The sequence below is a fragment of the Thermobia domestica genome, chromosome 5 (assembly GCF_964235325.1).
Source record: "Thermobia domestica chromosome 5, izTheDome1.hap1.1, whole genome shotgun sequence".
Lineage (NCBI taxonomy): Eukaryota > Metazoa > Arthropoda > Insecta > Zygentoma > Lepismatidae > Thermobia > Thermobia domestica.
Window position 1 is genome coordinate 163,985,075 of NC_137458.1, and position 24,278 is coordinate 164,009,352.

Below are 24,278 nucleotides of genomic sequence, written 5' to 3' on the forward strand. Positions count from 1 at the left end.
AAATAAATAAATATTTCATAAATATAGTATAATCTAATGTAGACCTCTCTCTATATATATGTGTGTATATTCCTCTAATGCAAAAAAGAATAACTTCAATATCAAATGGGACTAATACGCGAGAAGAAAAAAAACGGTGTAATACTATCTAGCTAACCAAAGATAGTAAAGTTAGACTGCACAAGAAGAGTACTGATTTCAGTTTGAGAAAAATGAGCTTTAAGTTATTTAAGCTTAAAGCGTCCGTAGACTGGAAAAGAATTCCAAGATATGGTTATAGCCCCGTATACTGGCTGTAATCAAACTATATGAAATCAGCACGACAGAACTATTCACCACATATAACGTACAACCCTAACTAACATATAAATTCTTCTTATCTTCATCTTCTTCCTTCTTAAATCTTGTCCTCTTCGGGCATCGAATGCTGCACATCGATCATGGCATCGAATCCTAGACATCTGATGGGATGGAGCATGGTTCTTGCAATCTTGACTTTAATCTTCTTACATCTTCTTAATATATCCATCGAAATATCTATCCATATGTGTGTCGTTGATTTTCTTCATTCTTCACATACTCACATTAAAAAAAATAAAAGTCAGAAACTTTTGTAGTGATACGCTGTCCAATCAAACGAAATGATACAATTCTTAAAGATACCAACATGATCCAAAATTCGAAGTATTCTAAGTTTCAAAGTGTTCTAAATTTTCGAAGTTTTCCACCGGTAGATTTGGATGCACAATTCAAAACCAAGATAAACTCATTTCTAAGCGTGGCCTGTGCTAAAAGAAAGTTCATCATCCATCGGCAAGTGTTCCTATCCACAATCCAATCTTCAAGAAAAGTAATCCACGTACAAGTTACGTGCGGACAGACGGACTAACAGATTCTTCATCAATGGGAAAATATATAGGGAGTAATCGCTGATAAATGTCCCAATTTTCTCTATCATAAACACAAAATACGACACGGTTTACGTCATCAAGATGTTCCTCTTAAAATATTCTTGTTGTAGCCAAGACAATTTTGGCAGCTTCTAACTTCGGAAATTTAAATGCTCCAGTCGAAATGTTAGGTAATACAATTGTAGATAGGTCATTCTCCAACATCACTTTAAAATAATTTTTGTACGTCTCTCGTAAAATCTTCTTGTCTGAATTCAGTGGTCCACATGTCATAATCACATAATTAGCTTGTAAACGATAACCATTGGCAATCTTCGCCCCTCCTGGCTTCAATGATGATATAGTCAAACATTCTTCTAAAAATTCAGATCCAGCTGCGTTTTGAATGGCTTTATCTGCACCACCTAAAGGAGTTAGGGTTTCATTCGTCGGATTTACTAAAGCATCTGCTTTTATGTCCACTATGTTACCTTTATAAATACTAATCTTCTGATTGATGTCAGTATTACAAGCAAATTTAGGTTTTTCTTCTGTGGAATTCTTCCCTATAGTTGCCCACGTTGGTAGATTTTCGGCAATCACAACATCCTTGATATGAAGAGAAGGGATGAAAACTTCTTCTTCTAAACATTGTCTCCTGGGGTTGAAAATCTCTTCAGTTGGTGGTCCTTGATGGTCTTCGCATCTCGTCTTCTTCTTTTTCATCGTATGGTCTTCCGTGCAGACGTTGATAGGCATCTCTTCGTCAGAGTCTTCAAGGTGGTCTTCCTCTTCCGGGTTTTCCTTCTCATAAAACTTCTTCAATCTCTGGACTGCTATGCTATGTATCTTGTAAGATCCTCGGGCGGTCTTATACTTAACAAAATACGAATTTGGATTTTCCACGCGTTCAATTATGCCTGGACCAATAAACTTTCCGCTGAATGCTTTGGCGTGACTTTTTTTTCTTTTCGTATGTCTCTTGTCAAAAAAAAATTGTCGCCGTTTTATGACGTTTATAAAGATTTTCTTGCGCTTTATCTCTAATCTCTTGTAACTGCTGTAAACGAACGGCATTGTCTTCGTATTGACACGGGGTATTTAATATTGCCTGATAAAGTAACCTAGGTTTAAAGCCAAAAAGACATTCAAATGGTGAAATTTGAGACGATAAATTCTTCGTGACGTTAAGCGAAAAAACTATGGGTTGTAATAAGTCAATCCATTCTCCTAAATCTTTGTCACATAAAGCTGATTTTAATCGTTGTTCTATGTTCCTAATAGTAACTTCAAAACACCATTACTGTAATGTTCATGTACATTTACAAAACGCATGTTAGCACCAATCATAGCACATAATTCTTTAAATAGTCTACTAGTGAATGCACTGCCTTTGTCTAAGACAATTTCATAGAAAATTCCAAACTTTAAAATTACTTTATGATAAAGAAATGAAGCCAAAGTACTCGCTGTAACATCAGGAAGGGAATCTGCAATTATGTATCTAGTACAACTGTCTACTACAACTATCATATATTTGTGATTTAACATATTATTGGGGGAATTATTCCCAGCTACATCTATGTGGATGCGATAGAAGGGGGGAACTGAGGGATAAGTAAGCAATGTAATATACGGAGAACCAATTTTCGATTTCGATACTTGACATATCGTACATTCTTTAAACTTCTGATATATATACTTCTTCATGTTGGGAAAATACACTGTTTTCACTAACATATCATAGGTTTTAGAATAGCCAGAATGAGATGATCCCAATGCTGACGTATGACAAGCATTAAAAACTTTATAACGCAAAGAAGTAGGAACTGCAACTAAAAATTTTATACCTTGAGAAGTTTTCTGTTTTCTATGCAAAATTCCATCTTTAATAGTAAAATATAATGCTTGGCGTTCTATTTTAGGATTTCTATTTTCTGTCTGTTCCAACCAAGAAAAAATATCCTTAAAAAACGGATCTTTACGCTGTTCTGTTGCCAGATTTGGCTCATTTAAAATTGAAAATGAATTTGTGGTCTGAGTAAACAAAATTTTCGGATCTTCTTGATTCTTTTTCTCCTCTTCCAAATCTCTAGAGGGGTTAGAAAAACGTGAAATGGCGTCTGCCTCTACGTTACTGGAGCCACTGATGTGTGAAATAGTGAAATTGTACGATTCAATTTCACTCAACCATCTGGAAATTTTACTTACATTCTTTGTTTGCTTCAAATAAATTAAACTATGACAATCTGTCTTCAAATAAAAATGACGTCCCAAAAGAAAATACCTGAATGAACGTAATGAGTACAATAATGCTAGTAATTCAAGCTGATATGGGTGTAATTTTCTCTCACTAGGAGACGTTGCACGACTACAATAACTAATAGGAACTAAATTTGTGTCGTCAGGTGAATTTTGAGGTTGTTTGATTAGACCAGAAAGAGCGACTTTGCTGGCATCAAAATAGAGATACAGAGGATAATCAGGCTTGTATCTCATTAGACATGGTGCTCAAATGATGGCTTGTTTGATATTATTGAATGCTGTCTCCTGTGGTTCCTTCCAACGAAAAGGAGCGTCTTTTTTCAACAAAGAAAGTAATGCTTCTGCTAATTGACTGAAATTAGGTAAATACGAACGAACAAAAGAAGCCAATCCTAAAAAAACTTTTAACTTGTTTCTTTGTTTTGGGACGTTGATAGTTGGAGATTGAGTTAATTATTCGATTCGAAATAGACAAACCATTTTTACTAACAGTGTGACCTAAAACATCTAATGAAAAATATCCCAATTTTGTTTTTTCTGGGGAAAGCTTTAAACCAATTTCTTTTATTCTTTGAAGCAACATACGGGTTAACTGCACAATTTCATCAAAACTATCACTAGACCAAAAATAATCGTCAACATAGGCAAATATTTTATCTTGTGGAAGACCTTCTAAGGTGAGTTTCACTAATCTTTTCATACCACTAGTAGATGTCTTGACCCCCTGGGGCAGAAAATTAAAATGATATGATCCCGCGCCCGGAATCGAAAAAGCTGTAATAGGTTTAGATTCTTCAGTGAGGGGAATATTAAAGAATGCTCCAAAAACGTCGCTAGAACATAGATATTTGCGTCCTGCCAAATTAGTCAAAATATCCTGGATAGGAGGGACCGGATAACTGTCAGGAACCATTTTTTTTATTTATTTATATATATATCTTGCGTCTTGTATAAATCTATACTGTCCATTCTTCTTTTTAACAAGCATTACCGGAGAATTATACGGACTAATACTAGGCTCAATGATCTTACTTTTCAATAAAATGTCTACTTGTTTTTTGATCTCATCCCGTAGGTGAAATGGTATCGAAAATTGGGGTCGATTTACTGGGATATTGTCTACTAATTCAATTTTATGTTTATTGCTTAAATTATTACAAGAAATTATGCTAACAGTGCTGCCTGAATCCAATAGAAATAAATGCGGCTTATTATCAATATATGCTTCAACATGAGACAAATCAGCTTCATATTGAATAGGCATATAGTATCACTTACTATTTCTAACATTATTACACTTATCATTGTCTGATTTATTCCTACTATTCGATTTAACATTCTCATTTACATTGACTGCATTGACAGAAGCAAGACGCTGCGAATGAGAGAAAGCGAAGGATGGAATGGAAGGATTTCCTCGCTCCAAACGCGAATGCTCATAAGATTGTATACACACAGATTTTCCTTTGTGTGCGTGAGAAACTTTTGCGAGCGCAGTTCGTTGCACAAGGCTTTCTAATTGGACTTTGATACCGTCTAACTGAGCTATCAATGTATTTTTTTCTTCAGGCTGACTTACAATTTCATTTTTGTTCTGAATATTAACATCTGAAGTATTTTCTTTTTGCTGTATAGCATTCTTACTAACAGGATGTATATTGTATTCGTTTGTTATTGCCAAGGACTTCGATTGCTGACTACGCATGCTGACAAGAAAATTAACTCTTTCCTCTAGACCTAAGGACTTTGCTAACTCAATAACAGTCTTATATGATTTTCTTACAACTACAGAATAAAACGAAGGCAATAACCCATCGATTATCAAGGTAATTTGTTCGATCACTGGCATCTTCGGATCGTACTCGAGTATTAACTTCCATTTGTGAAAAATGTAATCTAAAACAGATTCAGAATCTAACTGTTCCCTATTTCTCATTTCTTGCTCTAAAACTTGCGAAACTACGTTATCTTCATAAGCCTTTATTAATTTCTTCTTAATCTGTACATACATGAGATTGCCATATTCTGCGGTTGATTGTAAAGCTAACAGATAGGCGCGAGCCCCATTTTCTAAACAATACGGCAACAAGTTACGTTTCTGTACATCACGTAGGTTATGAAGGACAGAAAAAATCCTCAAAATGACTAAAAATGACTGAACAGACTCGTTCAATTTGCCGGAAAATCTGGGGGTTTTACTAAGCGATCTAAGGCAGAAGATATAGCACTAGTATTCTCTATTATATATATATATTTTCAAAATCACACTTATAATAAATATCTTACACTACTATGTATATATATATATATATACATATATATCCAACACCAAAATGTAAATAACACTTCTTATATACTAACGGAAGGAAAAACAAAATATAGTAACTTGGCAAAATTTTCTCTTCTCACCCACTTAATCATTCAACTAAGAAACAATAAAACAAAAATTACTCTAACAGAGGAAATAAACGTAGCGAGGGTGGGCGGGTGGGCTAAAAATTAACTCTACTTAATTTCTCTCGACAAACTGTAAATCGTAGAATCGTAATCTATCGAAATTTTAGGATCGTAACAAAGGCGTAACCCTCACAGCATCTCCATCCATGTGCCGGTGCTGTGCCATCAGTTGTAGCTCAAAATAATCTCTGAAAATACTCATAGAATAATGTAACAATTGGGGATGGAACTGATGCACAACCCGGTACTTAACTGTAAAATTATGGTTGAATTTAATGAAATTCAAATATTTCTAATTTTGAAAATGACTAGTAGGGAAAGGGTGAGTGAGAGAGAAAGGATATGATTAAAAGATAAGGGATGAGCACTAGGCTGATTGATCCATCAAGACTGGCGTCGTCCTGGTCATCTGGCACGATGAAAGGTTTGCCGTGAAGGAACCTGGATCTTCTGGTAACAGCCAACAACTGGAATTCAATCCTGCTGGACTGCTAGGGGCGTCGAACTCTCTCCGTGATGCGTCTCTGGAATAATGCTTCTTTAGGATGTCCTCTTACATCTTCATTACTCTAATCACAACTGACCAAAGTATCTGCGGCGATGAACCGGCAGAATGGTATTCTTTAAACTTGGAGTCGGTAGTCCTCCAATGGTGGGATCTGCTTGTCTTCGATGATCCTGCACCTTCCTCAACTTCGTGACGAATACACCCTGTTGTTCTGTTCCTCGTGGTTTTGTTTGGCTGCAGAATGATGACCTAAGAGTCCAATGAATCGGGAAGTTTCAGGCTGTGCTTGAAGGTATGCGGAAAGGAAAGAAGGAAGCTAGTCGAGTTTATTTAACAAATATGCATTTACAACAGGTGTCTGAGAATGTACACTTCTAATAAAAATTTTCTTTCAGAAGTTTTCAAAGGTTCATGTTTTTTCTTTATATCCAATGCACAGTTACTTCACAGTATGTATTTAATACTGTATGTGGTTTTAGCCTCCAGGATGTTCCAGTTAGTCTCTTTAATAGGTCGAATCTATTGTAGGCTTTGGTAGTGATTGCTTTAAGATGTGGTTTCCAGGTGAGATATTCTATCCTAAAAAGCCCAATTTAATGATACATCAAAACTCACCGTTAGTGAGAATTTCAAGGGATCATAACATTGTAACTAGAGATTGTAAAAATATATATTTCTCAATGTCATGTAGTATGTTTTTAGATCAATTGAAAAATACATTTAAAGATAAATATATTTAAAGATAATACAGAATTGCCTCTACAGATTGATCTACCTTTATTTACGGATTATATATATTGAGTGTATAGGGTTATACTTCGATTGTATAAATATTAGATTGATTATACATGTATTATATAATTTTTCTTTTCCATTTTTTAATATTAAGTATTGATATTGATATATTACAAACTTAATAATTGTAATGCCTATTTTAATAGGAGGTATATCTCTGTTGTAAATGAAAGATAGATAAATGATTAATTGAAATTGATCGTTTGTTTTAGCCATTAGTGCAAAAATACTCTCCAACCCTGTCACCAACCACTTTCATATTCATCTCTTTTCCCATTATTTATCTCAATCCAAACAAACGGAACTAATTCAATACTGCATTTACCTTTTAAAGTTTTATCTCTTTAAGTATGTAAATTAAATTAAGTTTCATAATATAAGCAATAATAAATTAATTAACTATGTTTTGATATGTGTTTCTGTGTTTATAAAATATGCTATTCTTTCCTTTATATTTGCAGGTTCTGGAAGACACCCACATATTTTATGGTCGATATGTTTATAGCAAACCGTACCTGTCCCTCGACAATTTGATAAAATTAATTGCAGCAACACCTGAGTTTAAAGTTAATATTGCCATAAGATCATCAGATGAGGAAAATGTTTCCAAGGTTAGAGACAAACAAAAATATGAAGTTTGAAATAGTACTTTTCTAGGGTTGCCAGACGTCCGGCTTTTAGACATAAAAATTGATGTCCAGCTTTATACTCAAGCCGGACACGCTTTTGTCCAGTAGTATAGATTTAGTGTGGTATCCATAAAAGAGATGCGACAGTTGATAAGAGATAGTTTATCGCTTGTTTAATTAAGGATAAGGGGAGTATCGAAGGAGATGATGAAATAGGGTCAGGTTTTTTTTTTTTCCTGGAGATAGATGACGAAAGGAAAGGTTGAATGACCACTACGAAGGTCACATTGGATGGTCCCTGGAAATGGTCCCTGTGCAGGACCACAATGGATGACCCCTGGAAATGACCCCAGGACCCATAGCCCCTATGCAGGACCCATAGCCCCTATGCAGGACCTATGGCCCCTACGCTTCAATAGAAGCTACCTATTAAAAAGCAAATAAAAGGAAATGGTTTCCTTCCCTGCTTGCAGGAACAGTGAATGACAGCAGGCCTCATGGCCCCTGGAAATGACCCCAACCCATGGCCCCTGAAGATTGCCCCCTGTGCAGGAACCATGGCCCCTATGCAGCACCCATACGAACAGAATGTGAGAAGTGAAAAATATAGCAAGCCATACTCCATGTTAAAAAGGTAGGAGCAGATAAAAGGAAATGGTTCCCTTCCCTGCCTTGCAGGGCCCCTGGAAATGACTCCCAGGACCCATTGCCCCTATGCAGGACCTATACGAACAGTATGTGAGCATATATAATTGATTAGAAGCTATCTGTTAAAAAGATGTGAGCATCCCTCGACTTGATCAAAGTGAAAAGTTAAAAATAAGCCCCTCCCCCTCCTACCCCCTCCTACAAGTATACTATGAAAAGAGTAATATTTATTAAAACATTATTTTTACTTGTGAGCTGAAGACTGAGTGGCACAGACGTCCTTCCTTGAGAGCCGTTGAAATTGAAATGAACGAGCGAGAAGGCGTCTGGCGTGGCTTTAGTGACGTCAAGATTAACTTTGTACTGTATCAGAATGATAAAAGTGATTATAGACTTTACTTATTTACACGAATCACAGATTACCGGCAATCATCTACAAACATTTGTATGATTTGAACTTAATGAGAACTCTGAATAACAATCACGTGTAAGGTTAAAAACCTTTATTATTGACAAGCATGAGTGATATCTAACAGAGTTAATCACAGATGGATCACGAGTTTATGTGTCTAAGTTTAATTGATATTGATGATAGAGAAACCGATAATCACGAGAACTGATGGGTTATTGAACGCTTGTTTGCAATCATTTACAAACATTTGTATGATTTGAACTTAATCAGAACTTTGAATAACAATCACGTGCAAGGTTAAAAACCTTTATTATTGACAACCATGAGTGATATCTAACAGAGTTAATCACAGATGGATGACGAGTTTATGTGTCCGAGTTTAATTGATATTGACGATAGAGAAACCGATAATCACGAGAACTGATGGGTTATTGAACGCTTGCCCTATTACAAACTGAACTTGTATTTGTAAATATATATATATATATATATATATATATATATATATATATATATATATATATATATATATATATATATAAACAATTTGGAAACGTTATTACTTAGAGATAACCAGAGAACGGCGAAAACATTTATTTTGTTATTACAATCTAATACGAGAAAATAAACTGCAACTTTAGAGATTAATGCCCCGAACTGAACAATTATTATTATTGTATGGATTCAATGTCCACAGTGAGAACATTGACCATGCTCCGCCTATATGCAATAAAGCACACGGACTTATGGGAAAAAAAAATGGTTCCGCCTATACTAAATAAAGTACTTATATATAAATCCCTATGTTCCCTTTTTCTATATATTATAATTGTTGCTACTGATAGTGTCTTTTATAGTAATTATTTGTGTGATTTTACGTGTGTGTGTGTTTGCGATTTCTAAAAAGTTTGGACGACCAGCGAAAATTGTAAGTTATTATTGTAGTTGATGTATATATCCACACATATTCACTGACGCGCCTTTTGTACATTAATATTTAAACCTAGGGCTAACGAACAAATGTAAAATTGTAATTGACTTTAAAAGTATAACACATAATCGTTAACGTGCCACCACAGGCATTCACATTGAAACGTGAGAAAAAGTGATTAATTGTAAAATATTTTTAACATTAATGCTACGCGTTTGTTTAAAATGCTATTCATGTTGTGCGCTTACACAAAAGATTTATTTTTTAATTATAGCAAGCATTTACGGAAATAATTTTAAAATGCAATTTTCCCCTAACACATATTGGTTACACCTTTTGTTACAATTGCACTTACGCGAAAGCGAAATAAAAATTACTGTGTTCACCTAACACATGTTGGTTGTACTTTTTAAAATTGCACGTACGCGGACATAAAATAAAAATTACTGTGTTCACCTAACACATGTTGGTTGTACTTTTTAAAATTGCACGTACGCGAACATAAAATAAAAATTACTGTGTGCACCTAGCACATATTGGTTGCACTTTTTACAATTGCACTAACGCGAACATAAAATAAAAAATTACTGTGTACACCTAGCACATATTGGTTGTACTTTTTAAAATTGCACGTACGCCCACCAACTTACATTTAAGAACGCATTATAAAATAGTTTGTGTTATATATAACTTCCGCGGAAAAATTAGTTGCCTAGCACAAAAATTAAATTGCCTATCTAATATTAAACTAAGCTAAGATGGCTATACTTGCTAACGCGCCTTTACTTGAAAACCACATGTTTTTTTTACTAAGCTATTGTAACGTAACCGTCGCTAACGCGCCTTAGTGGAAAACCACATTTTTTTTACAAAGCTATTGTAACGTAACCGTCGCTAACGCGCCATTACTTGAAAACCATATGGTTCCTTACTAAAGTAACTTAAACTGGTTATACCTGCTAACGAGCACCTATGGTAACGTAACCGTCGGTAACGCGCCTTTACCGTATAACCTAACTTAACGCAACATTATTCACCTTTGATAATAATGTATAAAATAATTATTATTTTGTTTTAACTTGTTGCTACGCGTTTGCTAATACTGAATAATTGCTTGGAAATGCACACCGGCTCTGCCCTACCCTGAACCACATGGTTGCGCGACGGTTTTACCCTGCCCTAAACCACTTGGTTGCGCGACGGTTTTATCCTGCCCTAAACCACTTGGTTGCGCGTATGCTTTTTTATATAGAATAAGCGACACTGCTATGTATATACCATGAACTTAATTGTGGAAATAACAAATGTATACCCGTTTTGCACGGCCCCGCCCACATGATGGCACGCACGTTTTTTTATATAAATGCACATTGACTGCCACGGCTTTAAAAACTAATTAATGTAATTATTGTACGCATGCTTCCCTATAAATGCAAGCACGTTTTTCACATGTACACCGACTGCTACACGATTAGAACTAATAATGGACTTGCAATTTTTCCGAATGGACTTGCACTGCTATACGTTTAAACTAATAAATGTAATTATTGTACACATGCTTCCGTATAAATGCAGGCACGTTTTTCCACATGGAAATCGACTGCTACGGCTAGAAATTAATAAATATAAACATGCTTCCGTATAAATGCACGCACGCATGGGAACCAATTGCCACGCTTTTAAAATTAATTACTGCTATATTTTTATGCACCTACATTAACAAATACTAAATATAATTGATTTTAAAACACGGAAAACAACATTAGCCTGCATTCGGCTAACATTTACTTGGTTGAAATACCATTAAATAGTGTAGAGTACCATCATTTGCTTAACGCACATAGTGACGAATACGATTTTCATAAGTATTTATAAAATAAATGTAGAAAAAAAGATTATCAATTTGAAATACTTCATTTCTATTATATACTAAATAATTTAATGCTAAAAATGATATTAAACTTACCTTTATATATAATCTTCTTTTGAATTACATCTCGAAACCACATTTTGAACTACAGGTACTCCTATATGCGCGTGGACAGGAAGTGACTCAACTTCCTGTAGCAGTGTTGGTAAATCTTAATACTTTGTGTTTAGTTAGAGAATGGTAATGGAAGATTTTTGATTTAAAGAGATTAATATATAAGAAATTATTATGAAATGGGGAATTGTTTTTTGGTATACTTTATTTACAAGTGCAGAAAAAGTATATGTGTTGCCTAGTTTGTAAAATAAAAATAAATGAAAATGCTTTAGGTCAATTTGTATTGTAGCCTGTAGGAATATGAGCCGATTTACTACCCTTTATGATATTTAGACTGCAAGCCACAGACTATAATGTAACACATTTGCTTATTTTATGTACTTTGCGATGGATTATTTACGCAAACTAGAATGCGAAGACAATTTAGTAAGACACAATGTGTTAGTAACAGACAACTTAGTAAGAAACATTGTGTTAATGAAAGACTATTTAGGGCAAACTAAGAATAGTTAAGATTTATTTAGGTGGTAATCAGGGGTTAGTTACGGAATACTAAAGATAATCAAGGACTATTTACTGGATAATCAAACGGGGTATACTAAAGATAATCAAGGGGTAGTTACGGAATACTAAATATGGTCAGCGACTATTTAGGGGATAATCAAAGGCTAGTTAGCCCATAGTAAGGTTAATCAAGGAATAATCAGGGGATATTAAGAATGCTTAAAGGCTAGTTAGCCCATAGTAAGGTTAATTAATCAGTATTTAGGGGATATTAAGAATAATTAAAGGGTAGTTAGCCCTTACTAAAAATATTCAAGGACTATTAGGGGATACTTAAAGGGTAGCTAGCCCATACTAAGGATATTTAAGGACTATTAGGGTATATTTAAAGGGTAGTTATCCCATAGTAAGGATAATTAATTAGTATTTAGGGGATATTAAGAATGCTTAAAGGGTAGCTAGCCCATACTAAGAATATTCAAGGACTATTAGGGGGAAGCTTAACTATAGAGTGCTGAATGAGGACTTTTTTTTGCGATACTTAGTTTGAGAATAAATATTGCGGTGGGGGCGCAGTACAGAATGAGGGCCTTTTGTTTTGGTATATTTAGTTTGAGAATAAATATTGCGGTGGGGGCGCAGTACAGAATGAGGGCCTTTTGTTTTGGTATATTTAGTTTGAGAATAAATATTGCGGTGGGGCGCAGTACAGAATGAGGGCCTTTTCTTTTGCTATACTTAGTTTAAGTATAAATTTTGCGGTGGGGCGCAGTACAGAATGAGGACCTTTTCTTTTGCTATACTTAGTTTAAGTATAAATTTTGCGGTGGGCCGCAGTACAGAATGAGGGCCTTTTGTTTTGGTATATTTAGTTTGAGAATAAATATTGCGATGGACGGAATGGGCTTTAGGATATTTTGCAATTGGAACAAGGCTACATACATGTGTACTGTTATTGGAAACACGTATAGAATGTGAATCGGAAAAAAAATGCACAGAGACGTGTTGTTTTATGAACCCGTTTGCAGACGACTTAATACTATACTGAATGCTTTTGAATAAGGCCGCTAGGTGGCAATACTTACCACATGATTGCGTCAAAACATGCGTAAACTTGTTTAATGTAATGACATATATATTAATATATATTCCGTTTTAATATCATTTTATTGTACGCCGTTGGACGTAACGTGTTGTTTACCCCTGACTTATTATTAGTGCTAATAGTAGTACTGAATTAAAAATATAACATTTAGTAAAAAATATTATTACTGTTTTACAGTGTGTGGACCCTGCAGTTGCAATATATAAAAATTAGCGAGGCCATTTTTATCAGTTTTTGAAGAACAACTAAGAATTAGAAGGTGAGTGTATTTCATAATTATTATTATTAATATATTTATTGAAAACACTTGGTAAACAAGACTTTTTTAAAACCAATTTATTGAACATTTTTTGAGCTGAGCTTGTTTTTTAACCATTAATTATTTAACCAACACTTAGTAAACAAGACTTTTTAAAACCAAGTCATGAACATTTCTTTAGTTGAGCTTGTTTTTTAACCGGTAATTAATAAACAAGTTTCTTTTATAGTTTTTTTCAAAGCAAGTTATTGATTATTGCCTGTTTTGCTAGATTTTTTTATTACATAGAACTCAAAATTTTTCTTTTTCTTTTGTTTTAGATGGATTTCCTGTGTTCAACTGGTGAGTTCAATATGATTGATGAACTTTTCCTGCATGAAGTTTTACGCGGGCTTGATGACTATTCTCGTGTCTTCAGTACGTGGAAGGCGATAATGGAGCTGCAGCGATTAGGTCATCGAGCCAGTGTAAGATGTGAGGCTTTACTACACGCTCTTCGTGCTTTAGAAGGTAATGACCTTATACTTTTAAATCATTGCGTTTCAGCCGCCGATGTGCTTGAGTTATTTGTACATGGATTTTTTCGTAATAAGGAGTTTTACAATTATGCTCAAGACAGATTTATGTATTTAATGGCGTGCGGAGAAGGGCAAATAGATAGAATAAATAATACAGAGTTATCCAATTTTTTTGATTTTGGTTCGCGATTTGTTTTGGATGAATCTTTAATTCCATCTGAATTACCCATAACTGTGACCCCTCAAGAAAATTGTAACTTGAGTGATGAAGACTTGGCATTTTTAGATGGAGTAAATCTAAATTCCGATGAAGAACAAGAAGTGAGGAGATTGGTTAAAAATGTGGACGATGCTGTGGTTAAACCCACGCAACAAGTCCAGGGACAAAATCCTGTATACAATCAGCCTTGTGTACAGGATAATCATGGTTATGGGGACCAATCTGATCCTCAACCTGGACCCTCACATGCTCCTGACCCCGTGTTTGTTGGATATGGGAGCAATAATAAGAAAAGTACAAATAGTACTGATTGTAGTGCTAGTGGTAGTACTAGTAGTAGTGGTGGTGGAAATAATAATGAGGGGAAAAATCAGAGTAATAATAACTTCGAAGTAGTAAGAGAGAGCAGAAAACGGTTTCGTAAGTTTCATCTTACGGGCCATGAAATCGCGGTTAGACCAGTGGATAATGAAAGACGTATTGATAATCCACAGGCCTATATTGAAAGCTTATTTAATTTTGCATTAGAACATGTGTTATCTAATGCTCGCCCCACAGATTATATTGGACTATACATTGATAGTAGCAATAGTAGAAATAACAAGTCTGTATATGTTCCATTTAGAAGAAAACCCGATTTTTCTGCTGAAACTGTCCTTTCCTCAGTTGAACGAGTTTTAAATTCAAATGAGGATTTCCTTTTGGGGCATGAGGTATTGTTTCGCTTCCATGTAGCGGAGAGTATGCATGGAAACGGAAGAAATGCAGCAAGTGCTGTTGAAAAGTATTCCAAACATCAAGATTATTTGGAAAAGCGTTTAATACGCATAGAAAACAATAATATGTACTGCCTTCCCATGGCAATTGTATGGGGGATTACGAAGCACACCGCAAGTAAGCAAAGTTTATATAAATTAAAAACAAGAGATTATGATACATGGGTTCTTAAAGCAGAAGTTCTCTGCGAAATGGCAGGAGTTGACGTTAAAGCAAAGGGTGGATGTGATTTTAAAGACCTGGATTTGATACAATCATATTTAAGTGGTGAGTATCAAATTGTGGTGTATGAGGAAGATGAAAATAATGACCGGGAATATATAGTACGTTACCCGGGAGAGTATGCAGAGAATAAAATCTTTATTTTTTATAGGAGAGGTGACACTGTTGGCCATTTTGAACCCATTCCATACATTAAAAAATTACTTGGTAAATTGAAGTATTGCTATTATTGTTTGCAAGCATATAATGGGTTAGCATATAAACATAAGTGTGAAACTCACTGTTCTCTTTGTGAATGCAAACACGAACGAAATTATGATAGTGATAAAATTAAATGTAATGCGTGCAATAGAGAGTTTGCTGAGGGTACATGTTTTCAGAATCATAAGAAATGTAATAAAGGCGGGAAATCTGTGTGTGATAATGTTAAGATCTGCAATAATTGTGGTATTATTTTTGATAACAGGCGTCGAAAATCAAACCATGTGTGTGGTGAACATTTTTGCACGACTTGTCGTAAGCATGTTGATATTACTCACACATGTTTTGTACAACGACAAGAGCCTGTACATACTGATAGGTTTATGTACATTGCATATGATATAGAAACGATGTTAAAGGCACCAAATGCGCGCGGTGAAAGGGAACATGTGGTAGTACTTGTATGCTGTAAGCATATTTGCCACAACTGTATGAATAAAGGTATCGATGAGTCCTGTAAAACATGTGGTGATAATAATGGAAATCGTTCGTTTTCTTTTAAGACAATGACGGACCTTATTAACCATGTTTTGGCAGACCGACCTGACTTTAGACGTATAATTTGTATTGCACATAATGGTAGCAGATATGATGGTCTTTTTTGCCTTAGAAATCTAATAGAAGAGCAGCATCTTATTCCTAATGTGGTAATTCAGGGTCAGAAAATTTTTAATATTAATATTGGTAATCGAATTTTCTTTAAAGATTTTTATTTATTTATTGGTTGTAAATTATCTAGACTTCCCAAAACTTTAGGCCTGCGCGGAAATTTAAGAAAGGGAGATTTCCCCTATTTATTTAACACCGAGGAAAATCAAAATTATGTTGGTCCCTATCCCCCACTTGAATTTTATGACCCTGAAGGACGAAGCACCGAAGAAAAACAAGAATTAATAGCCTGGCACCAAGAACGTGCGGCAAGTGGCGAGGAGTTTAACCTCGAAAAGGAAATGCTGTCTTATTGCGAAAACGATGTTAGAATTCTAGCAGAAGCGATCATCAAATTTAGTGACATTATTGAGGAGAAAACGAATGGTTTGCAATGTTTCATGACATCATCCACCATTGCAGGTCTTGCAATGCGTACATATCGTACTTTGTACTTACCTGAAAATACTATTCCCGTAATTCCCGCGTTGGGTTTCCATCATAAGACAAAGTATAGTACTAAAGCTATGCAATGGCTTATGTATATGGAAAAACAATTAGGGATAGAAATCCAGCATGCTAGGAGAGGTGGGGAAAAGTATATTGGTAGGTACCAAGTTGATGGATGGCATGAGGGACTCAACGCTGCCTTCGAATTTTATGGTTGTTACTGGCACTCGTGCCCGCGTTGTTACCCTTTCAACCGTAACGACATTTTACATGACGCTCAAGACTCATGCAATACAATGGAAAAAAGATATGAACAAACAATGCTCCGCCGGAAGTACCTAAAACGTTTAGGTATAAACCTATACGAAATCTGGGAATGTTCTTGGGATGAAAAGGTAAAGACGGATAAGGACGTACAAAGGTTTATTAAAGAACGTTGTACTAGCCTGCCTGATTTCCTTATTCCCAAGAATTGTTACAATGGTGGACGCACTGAAGTGTTCAAATCTTTTGTGAATTGCACGGGTAATGAGAAGTTATGTTACGCCGATATTACTTCGTTATATCCATATGTGATGTCACGTAAGCCTATGCCCGTTAAATCACCTAAGATACATACGGGGCCGGACTTTCCAGATGTGGAAAGTATTCATGGTGTAGTAAAATGCACTATTTTGCCCCCGAAAAACTTATATTTTCCGATTATTCCGTATGTGGCTGGAGGCCGATTACTTTTTGGTTTATGCCGGACATGTATGGAAGAGGAAAACACTGATGATTGTACTCATAGTGACAATGAGTGTGCTATTACAGGTACGTTTTGTACTCCAGAGTTACACCTGGCTCTTCAAAAAGGGTACAAAATACTCGATATACATGAAATATGGGAATTCGAACTCATGGATCCTGAAGAGGGGAATTCAGGTGGTTTGTTCGGAACTTATGTGAATTCCTTTCTTCAGATGAAGCAGGAAGCCTCTGGTTTTCCTGCTTATTGTAAAAATGAAGGAGACAAGCAAAAATATATCGAGGACTATTATGCCCATGAAGGCATACAGTTAAATTATGATAACATTAGGACGAACCCGGGATTGAGGCAATGTGCAAAACTTTACCTCAATTCATTATATGGCAAATGGGGACAGCGCACTGATATGTCACATAGTGTAATCGTTAGTGACGAAGTTACGTTCCTTAGGTATTTAACGTCGGCAAGGTATGAAATTCAAAGTGTGGTCCCAATTAATGATGATCATTTAATTATCACATATAGAGATAATGAAACTGAAAATGTCCCACTGGAATTTTCAAACGTTATATTAGCTGCCTTTATTACTTCGTGGGCTAGACTTGAACTATATAAATTACTAACGACTGTAGGACCAGACAGAGCCATTTACTGTGACACTGACAGTATTATGTATATACAGAAAAAAGATGAGGAACCTTTGTTACCACTTGGAAACTATCTGGGTGATCTAACAGATGAAATTCCAGAAGGTTGGGAATTTACAACCTTCTACGGTCTAGGTGCGAAAAATTATTGTTATAGGCTAATTAATGCCAAAGGGGATGTTCGGCACATACTCAAAATTAGGGGGATAACACTAAACGATAGGACCTCTCAAAAAATTAACTTTGAGAGTTTCTATAAATTAGTGTCTGGACAATTAGAGTCCACAGTAATAGAAAACCCAAATAGTATTGTGCGTAAACCAGGGTTCCGCATCTTTAGTCGTACAGAGACTAAGACACACCGTGAGGTAAATAAAAAACGTAAACGTGTTGACGAAGATGACGTGACTGACGATATACCAATAACAAAACGTGCGACTTTACCTTACGGATATAGGCCCACGAACGAGTAAATGTGACTTGTGTGAATGTTTTTTTTCTTTTTTAACCAGTTCGCTTTTTATGGAAACTCCGCTTTTATATTTTTTTGTTTCTTTGGAAACTTCCTGTTAAAATTGAATGTAATTATGTTAAAATTTCCAGTGGAAAGTCGTTAATTATTTGTTGGACTGCTTCTTATAGAAGTGCATTGTTAATTATTTTTTCCTTCGCTTCTTATAGAAGCTCGTTGTTAATTATTTTATTGTTCTTTCGCTTCATTAGGAGCTTATTGTTAATTATTGATTTGTTTGCTTCTTATAGAAGTTCAGGACAATCGTTGATTGTTTTCTTACAAACCTCTATCTCTTTTCTTTTTAAATGTGTGAGTGTATATAAAGCAAAAGCTCTATTGCATGCATTCATTTGAGTACAACATGTTAAAGTTTCAACATCCCTCTACCATTTTAATTGCGGGTCCATCAAGGGCAGGAAAAACATGTTTTGTAAATCGATTACTTAATGAACGTGATCAAATGTTTAGTATAAAATTTAATGATATTGTTTGGTGTTATGGTGCAGTAATACCAAACCTGGATGCACATGCAAAAATACGTTTTGTAGAAGGAATACCTGACATGAATAATTTTGAAATTAAAGAAAATTCATTATTAATACTTGATGATTTAATGTCAGAAACTAATGGCGATGTTGCTAATTTATTTACAAAGTATGCACATCATAAAAAGTTGACTGTTATATTTATTATTCAAAATTTATTTCCAAAAGGAAAACATGCACGTGATATTAGTTTAAATGCACATTATATTATAGTATTTAAAAATCCTCGTGATAAATTACAAATACAATATTTAGCAAGGCAAATTATGCCTCGATATAGTAAGGAAATTGTGAATGTATTCGAAGAGGTAACACGTGAGCCTCACACTTATTTGTTATTTGACCTAACCCAAAAAACAAACGATGCATTGCGAATACGTACAAATATTTTTCCTAATGAAATCATGCATGTATACGCCAACATAAAAGACATGCATACAGAAATTTTTATTTAGTTGCTATCAAGATGTTGAAGGTAAAACAACACTACAACACGCTCCGTGCTCTGTGCAAATGCAAAAATACAAAACGAAAACAAATTTTACAAAATGCTTCAGGGGATTTAATAAGAACAATTTCTCAAGTAGCTAAAAACACAATAAAAGGAAACATCCCTTTAAATCCTCGTCAGAAGCAACGATTACGTAGACATAAAAAGATCTTGCGCGCTTTATCTCAGCAGCGTACTGCATTAAAGAAAAAGAAGAGGTTGTTACTACAGAAAGGTGGTGCACTTTTACCATTAATTTTGGGACCACTTCTAGCAGCAGTAGGCAGTAGTATTTTTAGTCGATAATTATGTCAGAATTACGTAAAATGATTTTAGTTCCTGAAAATGCAATACATGAAATTCAGTCCAATCTTAAATCAATAGATTCACATCAATCACGTTTAGATGAAGAAATGAATAATATTTTAAAACGTCATGATATTAGTGTACAACAAAAATGGAAATTATATCAACAAGCTTTGCATCGTTACTTACAGTATACATCTTCTTCTTCACATAAACCTATTACATTACCTGTTATTCAGGATGAACAAAAAGAAGAAGAAAAATTATCATCACTTGCTTTGCAACAGGATAACAATACTTCTATTTTACCATTTGTATCAGACATTTTACAATCAGTACCAAAAACACTACGTAGGAAAACAGATCTATTATTAAAGCAGTTAACAAATTCTGATAAAATTCAGTGGGATAAGTCTGGCATAGTCCGTATCCAAGGAAAAACAATACCTGGTTCAAATATTATAGATTTAGTAAATGATGTTGTTCGTACAAGAAAATATTCAAGAAATCCTATAGGTATTTATGAATTTAAAAATTTATTAGAAGATCTTAATGTTCCTAAAGAATTTATTGGTACACCAGCATCAAAACTGAATACTAGTAGTAGTAGACAACGTATTCGTAAAATAAGAAAATCATCCAGTCCTAAAGCAGTATCTAATTTATTTAAACATTGGAAAGAATATAGTATGTAAAAAATGACAAAGTTATCAAAAATATATTATGATTATTCAAATCCTAATTCTTTATCAAGTATACAAACATTACATCGTAAAACAAAATTATCTAAAAAGAAAATTAAAAATTGGTTAGCTTCTCAAGATGCATATACATTGCATGCACCAATTCGTAAAGTTTTTCAACGGAAAAAGTATTATGTTAGTGCACCAAATGAAACATTACAAATGGATTTGGCAGATATGCAAAACATTGCAAAGTATAATAATAATTATAAGTATATATTATGTTGTATTGATATTTTTTCACGTTATGCATATTGTGTCCCCTTAAAAACAAAGAAAGGTCCTGAAATGGTAAAAGCAATAAGAAAAATTTTAAAAAAATTCAAGTTACCCGTGTTTAATGTCCAAACCGATTTAGGTACAGAATTTTATAATCGTCATGTAAAACAATTGTTTAAAGAATATGAAATTAATCATTATAGTGTTCATTCCGAAATTAAATGTGCTTTAGCAGAACGTTTTATAAGAACAATAAAAGAAAAATTGTATCGTTACTTTACTGCAAAAAATACTTATCGATATATTAATGTCTTAGATCAAATTGTCAATAATTATAACCATTCATATCATTCAAGTATTAAAATGGCGCCTGCAGAAGTAAATGAATCCAATGTGAATCAAGTGTGGAAAACATTATACGGAAATACAATAAATAAAAAGAATACAAGTTGTAAATTTAGTCCGGGTGATTATGTTCGTGTTAGTAAGTATAAACATGTATTGGAAAAAGGATATTTACCTAAATGGTCACAAGAAATATTTATTGTCGATAAATGTATTAAATCTAATCCTGTGACTTATAAATTAAAAGATTGGAATGGAGAAGAAATTAAAGGAATATTTTATGCACAAGAATTACAAAAAGTAATTATAAATTCAAAAAAAACTTATCTTATTGAAAAAGTATTAAAACGTAAAAATGGGTGGATGTATGTAAAATGGTTGGGATATCCGTCAAGTATGAATTCATGGATTAGATCCGATTCTATTCAGTCTTCAAAATGAATTCAAACCTTACACATGACTTTTACGTTACTCTTCCTTCAAATGCCAGTAGTAAACTTTTTAATAATAATACAACAGCTTCATTTCGTGTTAAATTAGCACAACCTATTGATTTAAGTGATGGGGAATGGGGTGTTGCAGTAACACAAATTAATATTCCGTGGAGTTTTTATAATGTTGGTGAAAATGAAGAAATAATAATTACTACTGTTATCAATGATAAAGTTGAACGCCATCATGTTCGTGTAACACCGGGATATTATTCGTCTATCGAATCTATTCTTGAGTTAATTCCTGAAAATGTTCGTATGTTACAATATTTACAAAATAAAAATCAAATTGTAATTAAACATTCTTTAAAATTAGAAGATCAGTGTATGATTGGTATTACACCAGGATTACAACATATTTTTGGATTTATTAATGAAAATACACACGATATTAAAAATGTAGTATACACAAAAATTAGAAATGTTGATTTATTATTATCACGGGGTAAATTTCCATGTAATTTAGATTATAATATTCCCAATTCAATTAATGTATGTGTTGATATTGTAAAACATCAACAAAATATTGGACCGTTAATTCGAAAACTTAGTGTATATAATGTACAACACGGTAATGTAAAATCTTTTGTGTTTCATACACCCCATTATGTTAAAGTTGAAAAGAAATATTTTGATACAATAGAAGTAAACTTAAAAGATGAACACGGTTTAAAATTACCATTTCGTTTCGGGACTTCAAACTTGACACTTCACTTTAAACGAAAATGATTTCTGAAAGTATTGATGATAGTTTTTACATTACATTAGTTTCAAATGCTAGTACAAATGTATATCCTACAAATAATCCAACACATTTTATTAATCAGTTGAAAAATAATATACGATTATCAGAATCCGATTGGTACGTAGGGTTAAGTGAAGTACATATTCCATTAACATGTTATAACGTCACCGAAGGTGAAAATGTTGTATGGTACAAATTTAAAAATGCAGACCCTATGAAAAGTAAAGTTGTTGTTGGATATTATCCATCCATTCATCATTTAATAGATGAATTAAATACAATATCAAGATTTATACGGTTTAGCTTTTCAAATATTGTACGTGTTGAATGCGATGAACGTGTAGAATCTGTTACATTGTCACCTACATTAGCTTTACAATTAGGTTTTTCTGAAAAATCAGATCTTGTAAAAGAACGCCGTGGATTCAAACAGCCATACGTAGATATTGGATATCCACATCAAATTTTTATTTATACCGACATTATACAATATCAATTTTTAGGTGATACAAAAGCTCCGTTACTACGTATAGCAACAATTTCAGATATTAAATATGGAAAAGTTCAAACAATTACCTTTGAAGATATTCATTATATGCCACTTGCAAAATTTTGTTTTAATACAATTGAAATACTATTAAAAGATCATGCAGGGAGAAATTTGCCATTCCGATCTGGGACACTGACCGTAACACTTCATTTTAAACGCTCTCCTGTTAAATAATAATAATAAAATGAGATCTAGACGTGTTACTTTACATCGTGGACGTGGAATACCATATTTTTCAGGACCTGTATATCAAAGGGGACATGGTATAGGGAGTTTCTTTAAAGGGTTATTTCGTTTTGCATTACCATTTCTTAAACAAGGTGCAAAAACTGTAGGACGTCAAGCATTGCAAACCGGTATACAAGTTGCGGGTGATGTATTGGAAAATAAACCATTTAAAGAAGCGGTTCGTGCACGTGTAAAAGAAGCTGGTAATAATTTAAAGACAAAAGCTATTAATAAAGTTGGACAGTTGCTAACTGGTAGTGGTAAGAGACGGTCACGCAAAAGAAAGGCTCCTGCAATTGTAAATTTTGGACCACCAACAAAACGTAAACATATAAACGATATCTTTTCATAATGTCGCTCCTAAATTCCGATAGTTCTGAATGCTGTACCAATGAATTTGATTTCTTTTCAATACCAATGACACAAACAGCTATTGAAGCAACTATAAATGCTGAAAATCGACCTATTTCTACATTAACATCAGAAGGACCAATTGAATTTGTTATTCCTGGAGAAACAGGAGAATTTATTCATCCAGCATATCTATATCTTTATGTACGTTGTAAAATTACAAAAGATGATGGTAAAAATTTAGTTAATGATGATGTTGTTGCACCAGTAAATAATTTCCTACATTCATTATTTAGTCAAATTGATATTTCGTTAAATGATAAATTAATTAGTTCTTCATCAGGATCTTATCCTTATCGTGCATACATTGAAACTTTATTAAATTATTCTCATGATGCTTCTCAAACACATTTAGCATGTGCTATGTGGCATAAAGATACTGCAAAAAATTTTAATAAATTAGACAATACAAATGATGGTTTTCAAAAGCGTGCCAATAAAATAAAAAATAGTAAATCTTTTGAAATGTACGGACGTCTTCATACTGATATTGTAAGTTTAGATCGTATGCTTCCTAATAAAGTAAGTTTACGTGTAAAATTACATCGTAGTAAAGATAACTTTTGTTTAATGTCTCCTGAAAATACAAGTTACAAAGTTGCACTTGAGGAAGTTATTCTACATGTACGTCGTATTGATGTTGCTGCAGATTTAGCTATGCAATTAAATACACGAATGGTTTCAGAAACGGCCAAGTTACCTCTCACAAGAGTAGAAACAAGATCTTATACTATTCCTGCACAAGTCAAGTCATATAACCTTGATAATCTCTTTCTGGGTAATGTTCCTAAAGGTCTGGTTATTGGTTTC

The 24,278-nt window shown here is 33.9% G+C and overlaps 1 protein-coding gene across 1 annotated transcript in view; it reads left to right on the forward strand.

The window, feature by feature from the left end:
- LOC145684719 (translocation protein SEC63 homolog) overlaps positions 1-24,278 on the forward strand; it is a 172,409-nt gene that overhangs the window by 35,014 nt on the left and 113,117 nt on the right. Inside the window, exon 7 of the mRNA XM_081757093.1 lies at positions 7,377-7,526. Coding sequence (XP_081613219.1) covers positions 7,377-7,526 — 150 coding nt within the window. The remainder of the gene's footprint in view (positions 1-7,376; positions 7,527-24,278) is intronic.